This window comes from Belonocnema kinseyi, chromosome 3 (genome assembly GCF_010883055.1).
Source record: "Belonocnema kinseyi isolate 2016_QV_RU_SX_M_011 chromosome 3, B_treatae_v1, whole genome shotgun sequence".
Taxonomy (NCBI): domain Eukaryota; kingdom Metazoa; phylum Arthropoda; class Insecta; order Hymenoptera; family Cynipidae; genus Belonocnema; species Belonocnema kinseyi.
Window position 1 is genome coordinate 14,149,007 of NC_046659.1, and position 13,827 is coordinate 14,162,833.

General features: G+C 34.9%; 1 protein-coding gene across 1 annotated transcript in view; it reads left to right on the forward strand.

The window, feature by feature from the left end:
- Positions 1 to 7,506: 7,506 nt before the first annotated feature.
- LOC117169724 overlaps positions 7,507 to 13,827 on the forward strand; it is a 69,123-nt gene continuing 62,802 nt past the window's right edge. Inside the window, exons 1-2 of the mRNA XM_033356228.1 lie at positions 7,507 to 7,530; positions 9,998 to 10,069. Of these exons, the coding sequence (XP_033212119.1) occupies positions 7,507 to 7,530; positions 9,998 to 10,069 (96 nt within the window). The remainder of the gene's footprint in view (positions 7,531 to 9,997; positions 10,070 to 13,827) is intronic.

A 13,827-nucleotide genomic window follows, 5' to 3' on the forward strand; every position in this document is an offset into this window, starting at 1 on the left:
ATAAGTAGTAGTTAAGTTAGACTAAGGATGGAATTGTAAATATATGTACAGGGAGCGGTGGCCCTCAAACCCGTAAAAGGGAGAGATTAAATACATACATACGTATAAGAAAATGTTTTTTGAATTGAAAAAAATGAATTTTTAACAAAAAAGTTAAGTTATCTACCAGAAAATCAATTTTCAAACAAGCATAATATTTTTCATGAAAATAGGAAAAATTTTCACTGAAAAAATAATTTAAACAAGTATCTACAAAATATTTAAATTTTCAATTTGAAATATCCAAAAAAGTTTAGATCGCCACGGGAAAGGCAGAGTTTTGTAGACAATGATGATAATAATAAGGTGGCCGAAGGAAGTGGAGATGGAACTGAAGTTCCGATCATGGAGGAAAGATTGAAAGAAATTTACGAAATTATGATAGAAGTAATGGAGATTTATGAAGAAAAGGGGAGCGGAATCAAAGAACAAAATTAGACGGAAAATGGCTGAACTTAGGAAAGCAATAAAGAAATGGGAACAAGTCAGGGACAGTTAGAAAAGAAGGTGCAGTCATTGGAAGAAAAATTAGAGAAGCATGAAGATAAGAATAAAAAGGTAGAGGCGATCCAAGGTAGGATAAAGAGACTAGAAAGCTTGAACCGGGATTTTGCTGGGTGCGATAGTGGGAATACGGAGAAGGAAAGGCTAAGAAAAATAGAAAAAAGAATAGAAAGGAAAAAGCGGGAAGAAAGAAAAAGAAACATAGTAATAAAGGGTATAAGATTAGAGAGCAAGGAGTGGAAGAAGTACTGAAAAGGATTGATGCGAAGGTAGAGAAAGAGGAAGTGAGAAGTGCAGGTAGGAAAGAGCGAAGAGGGGAGAGAGCGTTACTGGTAAGACTAAAGAAATGGGAACATGAGAGGGAAGTGATGACAAAGAAGAGGATGTTATTTGGAAGCTCGGAGAGAATAGAGGATCATTTATCATGGAGTAGAAAATAAGATGGAGTATAATTTAAGGAAAATTGCGGAAGAGGGGAAAAAATGGAAGAAGAAACTGTGTTAAGAATGGGAGAATACAGATAGACGGAGTATTTTGGTATTGGTATGAAGAAAGGTAAGAGATAGTAAGAAATGAGGTGCAGGGAAGCTAGGGGAGGAAAGAACGGGAGGTATGAAAATAAGAAATAGTAAGAAGGAAAAAGAGACAATAAAAGAAAGTAGGGAAGAATGAAAGATAGTTACTGGAATATAGCAGGATTGGAAAGAAAGGATAGTGAGTTTATGAGAAATTTAACACAATGAGATATAGTCATAATGATGGAGACGTGGCTAGATGAAAAGGGATGGGAAAGAGTAAGGGGAAGGTTACCAAGAGGTTACAAATCGCAGGTTCAAGATGCAAATAGGAAGAATAAAAGCGGTAGGTAGTGGAGGTTTATGTGAACGGTAATATGCAGGAGAAAGCGGAGGAGATGAAAGAAATAATTCAAGAAAATAAAGAAATATAAAATAAAGAAAATAAAGATAAGGATTGCAATGCGAGAACAGGAGATAGAGAAGGAAGGGAATGGCGAGAAGAGAGAGAAAGATAATCCAAAGATAAGGTACTAAATAGTGAGGAAAAATAGTTGTTGAGGAGCTTGGAGCAGTTGGGATGGTTTATCGTAAACGCAAATATAGAGGGAGAAGAGAAGGGAGAATATACACGATCAGGATGTAAAAGGGGAAGAGTAATTGATTATGTGATAGTGTATGATCAGGTAAGAGAGAAGGTCAAGAAACTAACCTGGCGGACCGAAGGAACAGAAATGAGCATCTACAAAGTGCCCTTAAAGATCCCACTGAGTCCCCCTTCGGTTCCTTCTTTAAAAACTCAAAAAACAGCAAGATCAACTTTGAAATCTTTGAAATTCAGATTCTACGTTAAAATTTGCATTAGAAACTCACGGAATAATCGCAATACTTTTTCTTGTAGCGTTACAAACTTTAAAAAATATAATACCTGTTATTTACATAGGCCGAAGGCGGCCTCAAGTGCATCTTCTTTTAGTAAGAGTTAATAAGCGTTCCCTCGGAAACTTAAAAAATTTTGTCTATATGCCAGCGCCACGCAGTGGAAACATCAGACAATCCTCCATAAAAGAACTCATATAACCATATAGAAGAAAGCGCAATACACAAAATATTGCGTTTTTTGAGGCAAATTGCATATAGATTCCTATAGATCTCGTACTTCTATAAGAATTTATATTGAATGACTAGCAATCGTGAAGGTTTTATTTATAAGTTTCTTTTGGTATCTTTACTTCATTTCTTGAAATTCCTCATTGGGAAAGGGGAAAAATAAATGCAAGGGGGAAATGAGAAAGGGATAAATGGAAAGGGTAATGATTCCCTTTTTCCTATTCTACTCTTTCCCCTTTTATTTTTCTCTTTCCCCCTTTCCCTTTCCATCGTTTCCTGTTTCTCATTTTCGTCTTCCCTTTCACTGTTCCCTTTTTCTGTTTCCCTCCCCTTTTTCCTCTCCTTTAAGCTTTCCCTGTTCCCTTCACTCATTTTCCTTTTTTCCCGTTTACTTTTTTCTTTTCCTCTTTCCTCATTTTTTCTGTACTATTTTCTCCTTGTCCGCTTTCCTTTTTGAAAATGTTTTGCGATGAAAGGGTAAAAAAAGCACTTCCATATACATCATATGATATTATCACTTCTGCCAGTGTCGCACTTGTGTGGTTCAATGAATGTATAGCGGTCGTGAAGTTTTTTATGTAGCGTACGTGAAGTTTTATGTTAGTCCGGCGGCGAAGTTCGCATGCCCGAAGGACACTGGGCTGGAAGTGGCCACATTACGCCTGCTTTACGCGCATGCAATGGCGCGTTTTCAAGGTGGGTCGGACAAAAATGATTTTTCACCATACGTGTATTCAGATATTATTTGCTATTTTTCAAAAGATATTTAATTTCATAATAAAATCTACTGTTTTTCACGAGTTCGGCACTTAATTGAATAGATATTGAAAAATAAAGAATAATATAAAAATACATTTATTTTAAAAAATCCCTTTTTCCAATTAATTAAAAAACTTAAGTTTTGCTCGACAGTATTGGTATTATTGATTGGCCCTTAGCTTGCAGACATATTGACAGCAACGTCACAACTTGAAATACCTAATCATGATTCTTTTCCGTTTCGCGACACTTTTGAAATGTCTGGAATGAAAAATGTCCTTTTGATCTTCTTGATTCTTCTTTCACAATATGTCAATTATTTTTTTATTCTTTTTAAAAGTTTTTATACAATTAATTTTTCAGAAAAAATAAGAAATCGTAGGGAAAACTTTTTATTCTCATAAATTCTCCTAATTCTCTTTTGTTCTCTCTTAATTTCCGAACTCTCACTTCCCGTTCTTTGAAAATAGTAGGACGGATAGACAGAGAGACATCCGACAGACACATTATATAACGTAATCTTACCTCTGTTACATTATTTGACATAATGTTACATCATGTTACTTATATTTCCATATACGAGTAGGTAATTAGCGCGTTGTGGCAGAAAATTCCCACTTATAAAATCCATACAAGAACCACTTTAAATTCTATCTGCTATTTCATATAGATCAAATATCAGGAGAATACATATAACAACATGTACATAGAAGTAGGGAATGTACAGGCTGTTAAAAAATCCTATTTGCACATCCACATAGAAAATACGTCAAATTGTTTTTGCCATTCCACATAGAGTACGTCTTAAGACAGGGGTGTGGGAACGATTTTTTTCATGGGTGTGCTCACCGAAATTATGTTCAAAAATTGTAATTTAAGATAGGTATGAGGTTTATTTCATTATTAGCTGTAGCATTATATTGCGTGAGCTCATGCCTACCCAGCCCACACAGCTCCGACGCCCATATCTTAAGAGGATCCACATAAATCCATATAGTAGCAGTAGGTAATTAGCACGTCGTCAGGAAAGTCCTACTTATAAAATCCATACAGAAATCACTTCAAATTCTCCTTGCAATTTCATATAGATTACATGTCTGGAGAATACATGTAAAACCAGATAGAAGTAGGGAATTATCACAATGTTATATAAATCCTATTTGTATATCCATATGGCCCCCACTTTAAATCTTCTATGTAATTCCCTATAGATTACATGCTAGGAATATACATATAAATCCTTAGTGTATCGACAGGAAAATTGCGATTACTCCATAAGTTTCTAATGGAAATTTTAACGCATAATTATATTAATTCAGACAATTTTCCCTTAAGAGTGTTACAACCTAGGATGAAAATTAGGAACAATACATGAGTGATCAGTGATATTTCCTGATTTATCTACAGAACGTATGGTTCTGGGCTAAGGGAACAAGATTTCAGGGGTGAAAATGAATAAGTGAGGGATATACAATACAGACTAGTAAAAGACATTTATTGAAAGATCAATATAGCGGTAGGGAATGACTACAAGAATTTAGAGGAGGAACTACTCTGAGGGAAATGTAGTTAATTTTTCTTGAGGAATCTGGAGAGGAACTACAATATTGGTCGAACAAGAACGTTGAGATGAGAGAGATAGAATTGTGTATTTGCGAGGATTTTGTTGATTACCTTGATGAAGATCTGGGATATGTACCCTGTCTAAAATAACGAATAGGATCCAATAGAGTCAGATACAAAACCGGATAAAGGTGCAGATAGCCCACTTCGGATTTTAGTCCGCCCCTATCTGAATCTCTTTCGGCTCGCAAAATCTTAAACGGAAAAGTAGTGACTCTATCCGGATTTTAATCCGGATGACATATGAAAAATATAATTTTATCTGGCCCTATCCGAGACTTTGTCGGAATTTAAATACGAAGACTCTTTTCATCTAAGTCCAAGAACCGTTCCCTATCTTGATCTATCCGGCTTTGAAGCAAACATTGGAAACAGAAAATTGAATTATTTGACCGACTCAATCTTATGCAGCCCTATATGGAACTTTGTCGGAACTTAAGTTAGAAAATTTTTCATCTCTAGGTTCGAAAATGGTTTTCTATCCGGCTCTATACGGTTTTGTAACGGAGATCGTAAACGAATAATTCAACTATGCACCCGACATCTTATACGGCCCTATCTGGAACTATGACGGAACTTAGATTAGAAGACTGTTTTCGTTTGTCTAAAAACGGTTTTCTATCTGGGTGAATCCTGCTTTGAAACGAACATCGGAAATAGAAAATTGAATATTATTTGTTTGATGAAATCTTGTGCGGCGCTATCTGGAACTTTGTCGGAACTTAAATCAGAAATGTTTTCGTTTTTTCTAAAAACGGCTTTCTATCCGATTATCTACGACTTTGAAGCGAACATCGTAAGCAAAAAATTGAATTATTCTCCCGACGAAATCTCATACGACCCTATCTGGAACTATGCCGGAACTTAAATTAGAGGTCGTCGTTTGTCTAAAAACGGTTCTCTAGCTAGGTCTATCCGACTTTGAAGCGAACATCGGAAATAGAAAATTGAATTATTTGGCCGATGAAATCTTATGCGGCCCTGTATGGAACTTTCTCGAAACTTACTTTAGAAGACGGGTTTCTATCTGGATCCATCCGCATTTGAAGCGAACATCGGAAATAGAAAATTGACTTACTTGCCTGGCGGGAACTTATACGGCCCTATCTGGGATGTTCTCGGAACTTACATTAGAGGACTTTTCGTTTGAGTTAAAAGACGGTTTTCTGTTTGAATACCACATTTTAATAAAATTTCTCGACAACTTTTCTATAGTCTACGTCATTTAACGATATATTATTAAAGGGTTTAAAATGGTCGACGAAAGAACTGTCTTTGCCTGAGTTTAAATGCTTAAAAAAGGCTAATACTTCATCAAAATTAATTAGTCAAGAAGAAACCTAATGGAGGAACGCATAGTTTCACTAATTCTTTTTATCTCAAGAAAAATTTAAAAATTTGTAATTAATTAGTATTAATTTCTAATATTATTAGGAAAATTGGTAAACAAAGGGGTAAAAGATCTGCTCAGCTTTATTACTGGTAGAAACGCACTAAGAGATGAAATATAATACTACCATCATTTTAAATTACCTGCATTTAAAGCAGCATTTAGCTCTATTCTCTGTCTTCGGACTGTTTCTGGATGTAAAACTTCACGGCCAACAGAGAAGTAAGAATAACGCTTTTTTTGGCTGTGTGGTGAGTTATTATCATTACTCACTTCTAATGGCTTTCTTTCTTCACCTCCAAAAACAAAATTCATCATATAGAGGGTAAATTATCGAAACATAACCTTAAACTAAAAAGTTTTAATTTATACACAAAATTGCAATTTACCTACAAAATTGTACTAACCGATGTGCACAGTGATCAATTCATGAACTATAAGTCGTTCACTTCTTTTCACAACTTTTTAAAGTCCTCTTCAATTTATCAAAACACTTAATCTTAATACAATAATATAAACATATATGTAATACTCTACTGTTCCTCATCTTCCACCACCCGCATTGTTGCTGGCGCACGCGCAATGCTCTGAAAAAGATCTTTACGCTGTGTGAGACAGCAATATATATCCGCACTGTTATATTTTGCCAAGCACCACACATTGTAAAGAATAGGCAGTTATGAATATAGATTGCATATATGAATATAAACAGTGTCATAATGATATATAATGTGTAACTATATACAGTATATTCAGTGTATACACTCAGTATAAACAGTGAAAACAGCGCAGAGTTGAATGCACATTTCTTATTGGTAGTTTCAAGTCACGTGATGTGTGCACATTTATTTCAAATCTTGCAAGTGAAATAGTACTCGTATGATTCCCTTCTTTAGCTCCTTTCAAATTGCATACGGATATTCATATTGCAAACGTCTCTCCAATTTAATAACATTTACATGTATATTTTTACAATTATTCACATATTTATATGTTGCAATATTTCTGTCTGCAACGAAAGATATAAGCTTTTTTAGGTGGCACTACTTTCAGAGCGGTAAGTTTGGGCGAATTGGTGCGTGAAGCAACCGCCGCTTTTCTCAGTTGCAGCGAAGAACATGCAGTTGCCTATGTCGCATAACCGGCGCGAGTGAAACCGCCCAGCAATCAATGCGTGCACGCGCGATATCAGTTTTATAATTTCGAAAATTGTGCGGTTCGTAAAAGATTTAAAAAATGTGTTCATATAATTGGAAGTACTATTTATAAGTTCAAAGTGGCTTGCTGAACAATTATTTCATACAGGAATTACAATCTCCAAAAATTCCTTTTACATAACAACATTTTTGCGAAAGTCCTAAAAGTGTACTATAGGATATATCCTCTCAAGATGAAGTGTGTGACTTCGAGATGGCGTGTTGCTACCTTAGTATGTTAGTGGGTGCAAAAGTGAAAAAAGATAACATGAAAAGTGTGACATCGTACCACTCAGTCGAGTTGTGAAGTTCGACGCCAACCAAATAAAAATGACTTCGTTTAAGGTAAAATGCGGTGCGAAATTCTGCGATGCAGTCATCTCCTTCAATGCTGGTAAGTCCACTTCATTTGTGTATTATTCATTTAGTTGATTTTTTTTCATTTATTCTAATCCACACGACGTGCGTTCCGATCAGCACTCAGATGTGCTATTCATGGAGGCACATATGGGACCACGCCATGCGAGGCACGCGCGTGCGTGCATGAAGAAAACACTCGGTGCGCGTTGGCTGAATATCCTAAAATTATTGATTTATATTAAAGGAGGTAAATAAAAAGGTTGAATTAAATGTATCGGATTTTATTAACAAAATAGCACGCCTATAGCATGCATGTTTGAAAAAAGCCCAGAATCGCGATCGACTGTCCTCAAATTTTCATCTCTTCCCAGATGATAGCGCTACGTGCGGAAACTCTAGGAACTACAAGAACATGTGATGTAAATATGGTACCTATATAATAAGTGACACAATAATGTCGCGTTGTTTTTGTAAGGGCTGTGATTCGGGTAGTAGGGCACAGAAAGAGAGAGGTATTAGACGCAAAATCCTCAATATCTATACTTGCGTTCTATTGTTTTTATATTCCTCCTCTTGTTTTAATGACATTATTCATATGATTGTATAAATTATACAAGCATTATTACTGCATTCGTGACACCAACCAGGCGATCGCGAGCTGGCGCGAGTCGAAATACATGGCGTGCGGTCTCCTTGTAGTACTTCATAATTCTCACAAAACTAGAACCGGGACACGCCGATGCGTTGCAATGTTGCAAAAGACACTGGGCTAGCCGGATAATTCCGCACAGTCCCATGTGCGCAGAATTGGCGGCGTGAAGCGAGAGTGAAAAAGACAGGCAGATCTATTTTTCTCTTTCACTCTCGTGATAACAAAGAATTAGATTCTCTATCTCTTTCACATCTATGATATTCTGCCTTGTGATTCTGTTGCGCTACAGCTACAGCACGGCACCCTTATTAAAAAGGCAATTTATAGCTTTTATAAGCATTAAATAATAAATTTGGTTAATTTATAAATTAAACATTTTGTGCCCCCACTATGTACTCATGTTGTGCGCATGTGCACGCCGCAATATTTTGTCACAGGATGGTTTTAAACATGCTCGCATTGTGCCACACATTGTGGACGAACATGATCAATTTTGGCATGCAATTTCATGCGTGCACGAATTGTTATCTGGGTTTATCAGGCGCGGCGGATCTCAGGTTTTCCGTCTTTCTCACTCCTTAAGAAGTGTGAATGTAAAAGAAATTGAGTAAGCGAGGCACAAATATATGGAAAACAAATTACGGTTTTCCATATATTTGTGTCTCGCTTACTCTAGTACCTTTAAATTCCCGCTTGTTAAAGAGCGAGAAAGACAGATTATCTAATAAAATTTCTGTAAAAAATACCTCTCACTCTTTCCAATATCTTGCATCATTTACGAGAAAAATTCAAAAATGAGGTTTTTAGGAAAAAAATCACGCAGCCTCAAATGTTGAGGTGGCGGTGCCCTAGTGGCCAGAGGGGCAGTGCCCCCCCCCTAAAATATACTTTATATTTTATGCAAGAAAAACCTCGCAACAGAAGTCATTCAGCCCACATCAAACTGACAAGATAAGTTTTTTTTTTGAAAGTTCAAATTCAACAAGGAATTGGCACAAAATGTAAGTTTGGTGTTTTTAAGTGAGTCTAATTTTAATGTTTTCAAAATAAACGGCGCTACAAGAATCCGAAAAGAAATCTTAAGTAAATCAATAAGGTCACAATTTATAGAGGTTTAAAGAAAAAAAATTTGTAAAAAAGTACATAATCCAAATACGCATAAGTTAACAAAAATTGTTTTGGCGCAAATCAGAAAAGCATGTATCGCTTAGTTTTCTCTAAAGAAAACATACTTTGATCCCGAGAAGTTTCACCTTTAATTAAGGGCATGTGATCTTGCATGTGTCTTTAAAATTTGGGGAATGACAGAGAAAATACTAACGGACGTCTCCGAACTGAATGCCCCGAACTCATTTACAAACAAGATGAGGAAAGTAGATCAGGTGACCCTTATATTCGACAATTAAAATTTAAAGTTTCGTTTACATTAAGCATGCAAAACTGAACAAAAAATAAAAGGATTAAAGAACTCTTCTAGATTCTTGAGCTAAAAAAAGCTAACAAACGCGCCCCATACAATATTTTTTCCGGCACTGATATAAAGAAAAATGAAAAATAAAAAATCTGGACAACATAAATTCCACAGCATTTTTGAACTGTTTGAAATCTCTGGTAACCAGATGAATTTCCAAAAATTTCAAATGTTCAAAAACTTCCGGAAATTAAAGATATTCAGACTTATTTGATAATTTCTGTGAGTTTATCGGTATTTATAATAATTTATCAGTAATTTGTCGTATCTTATCATTTCATGTTGGTCCAATGGCTACTCACAATCGCTCTTTTAAATTAGGGTGGCTAAAAGCGAGTTTATCATGCTTGTCATTACAAATTACATTACAAATTACAGGATACAAATTCTGATGGAATCACTGATGACGTCAACGAAGGAGAGCCGGAGCAAGATGAAATGGATAATAAGGTAAGATTAATGTTAAAAAAATAATATAAGTTAAATTAAAATCAATAAAGCAATTCTAAAAACCCATAGCTGAATGGGGTCGGGTTGATTATGCTTTAAGTAGGATCGGCCTCTCGAATACATACGGAGATTCAGGACAGATCACTTGAAGTACTGAGTTTACCTTAATTTTGCACCTATTATAAAAGATTTTGTAAAGAAGCAGTTTCTTCTGATATGAAAAATTGCCCTAAAAAAATTGTTAAGGTATAATCAAAAGCTATAAAAACAAGATGGTTTTAAAAATATTATTTTTGTGAACTAAAGAGAATCCGAAAGATAAGCGGCGATGGTTGGTCACACTGATTACAATTTCAAACAGATTTTTTTCGAAGGGCGAGATGATACTTATTGCAAAAGTAAAAACAATTCTGAAAAACTACCGGGTTTCAAAAAAGTTTTCGGTTTTTTTCCAGTGAAAAAAATCCAGGATAATTCACGAATATATTTAGAAGCATTTTGTCTGAATTTGATGGTTGGATTTGAATTATTTCAATCTTTATAAAATCTTCGTTAAATCTGTTAGATTTATCTGAAATCTTTGCGTAACCTGTGAAATCTTTAGGAAATTTTGTGCACTCTTTGAAATTTGTGATAAATCGTTGAAATCTCTGTGAAATATATGTGAAATATTTGTGAAATCATTGTGAATACTTCAAAAATCTTTGCAAAATATTTAAAATATTTTCTAAATATTCGGTAATATTTCTGATATAATTGAAATCTTCTAAATCTTAGCAAAATATTTGAAATTTTTGTGAAATTTATTGCAAAAGTAAAAACAATTCTGAAAAATTCCCGGCTTTCAAAAAAGTTACCTGCTTTTACCCAGTGCAAAAAAAGTTCAGGCTAATTCACGGATATATTTAAGAGTATTTTGTCCAAATTAGATAGCTGAATTCCGCTAAAATCTTTTGTAATTTGCGGAATTCGTTTTCATTTCCTTCAAAAGCTGTGAAATCCTTAAGATACCGTGGAAATTCTTCGGTATTTTTTTAAATATTATACATTTTTTGAAATCCCTTAAAATCTTTAAAATACTATTAAAAACCCGTGGCACTCTTCGAAATTCGGCAAAACACTTTGGAATCTCTTGAAATCCTTATAAAATCCTTGAAGATCCTATGACTTCTTTTGTAATATCATGACATCTTTTAAATTCGGTTTTAATTTTTTTTTAACTCTTAAAATCCTTAAGATTTCCATCAAAATCCTTCGGTAGTTGTTGGAACAGCATACAATTTTTTGAAATTCCTTAAGATCTTTTAAACACCATTGAAATCTCCTAATATCCTTGAAAATTAGGAGAAATACTTCAATATTTTAAGAAATCCTTTTAAAATGTTTTAAAATCTCATGATTTCTTTTAATATATAAAGAAATCTGTTAAAATCCTTTGTAATCCGCGGAAATCGTTTATAATTCCTTAAGACCTCTCAAATTCCCTAAGATTACTTAAAAACCTTCGGTGTTTCTTGAAACATCATATATTTTTTTAATTCCTTTAAATCTCTGATACCATTAAAAACCTGCGGCACCCTTCGAAATACAGTAAAACACTTGATATCTCTTCAAATCTTTTGATTCCTTTAAAATATCATAAATTATTTTGAAATATCACGAAATCTCTTTAATACCCTTACATTTTTCTTTAAAACCTCTTGAATTCCGTTAAAATTATTTTTAATCCACAAAAATAGTTTTTAACTTCTTAAAGTCCCTTAAAATCTATAAGAATCCATCGAATTTCTTTGGTATTTCTTGAAAAATCGTAAAAACTTTTGAAATACGTTAAGCTCTTGAAAATACCATTAAAATTCTCTGAAATCCCTAAAAATTCGGTAAGATACTCCAGTATCTCTTGAAATCTTTTTAAAATCCTTAGACAGACCAAAATCCAGATAAACCCAATTTATTACACTGTATAAGAAGCCGGATAGAACTTGAAAAGAAGCCAGGCATGGCAGTAGATAGCGTGCGCTATAGGAAATTTGGAGTGAGGGGTCCACTATGGCAGATATTATGGGAAGTTTGGAGTGGGGGGTCCGCCATGACAGATATTATGGGAAATTTGGAGTGGGGGCGGTATCCGCCATGACAGGCATTATGAGAAATTTGCAGTGGGGGGTCTGCCATGGCAGATATTATGGGAAATCTGCAGTGGGGAGTCAGCAATGGCAGATATTATGGGAAATTTGGAGTGGGGGGTCCGCTATGGCAGATATTATGGGAAATTTGGAGTGGGGGTGAAGGCTGTGGAATTGTAGGGCTAGAGTGTGAGAATTAGAACATAAGTAGAGCGTTTTATATCTAATCTAATGTTTTGAAGTAAGAATTTTTAATTATAAAAATTCTTTATGAAAAAAATTCTTAAATGCACTTTTAAAAAATGTATGGATAAAGGACATGTGAATTAATTAAACCATTATTTTCTTGATTACATATGTTCTTTATTGATATTTTCTAAAAAAAATTACATCTAGATTCTTAATTCTAGCAATATAAATATAGGTACCTGAGAAACGTAGTAAAAAAATTACATCTAAATTCTTAATTCTATTCTATAAATAAGAGTACACTTGTAAGGTGACGAGCCTAACTATTCAACATGAGAGAAGAGAAAAGGCACCTATACAATATACATATATACATGATATTTACAAAAGGTACAAAGTAGCGAGTTTCGGCGAACGTGATTGTACACACGAGTTAAACCGATTTTTATTTCGTAGTGAGCAAACACATCTACCGCCTTTTTTAAAATCCGGATCTTTAACCATTTTTAGTTTATATTTATCTAAAAGTCTTTTGTGAAAGTTGACCACAATGCGATCATTATCTAATAGATTGTCCGTGAAAATATCAATGAAATGACGTAAACTACCACCATTACACAAATGATGAAGAAACATGACACAAAACTGACCGCATACATCTGAAGAGGTACTCTGCAGTTGTTTGGTGTTCCATCCGTAGTGGCTGGAGTTTCTACGTAGACGATGAATTTGTTGAAGAATAAGAGGCGGTACGCCGTAACTGTCAAAGTAGGTTCCTCTTCCGGTTCCGTCGATATGGATTCCGATTCAGTGGGAACCAGACTGAGTGTGGTCATCAGTGGTGTTAACCACTATTGCAGCCGATCTTCTCCAGGTTTTTGGGAATTTGAACTGCCGGATATACACCAATCGTGGGTACTTGTAAAATCTGAATTACCTGCAATATCTCTAGACTGTTCATATTTGATGTTAACAATATCGTAAGGATAAGGCTTAGAATCAGTTGTCTTATCTAAAGATTCAGTTTTGACCTCAGCACCATCTGGAACTGAATTCCTAGAAATTATTGTTTTTCCGTACATAGACTTTCTGTTTGACAGTTTACAAAGAATTTCTTCCTGTCGTTGTTTTCGAAGCCAGTGGCGCAGTTTCATAGAATTGCTCAGAGCACATCTGAACATTTCTTCCTTTCTAACTCCATGGAGAAAACAGAAATCTCTCTTGTCATCGAGTCTTTTGAAGGCTGGGCAGTTTACGTCTTCCAAATTCATGATTTGTCTGCTGGTGATTTTCTGCAAAAGCGAGGCTTTTTCCTGACCACGTGTGTAAATCTGTGATGCAGTTTTGGCAACTTCTCGAAGGTTTGAATATAAAAAATTCATTGGGATACCTCCATCGAACCATTCAATTCCATGATAGTGACAGGTTAGCCAGTTGTTTTGT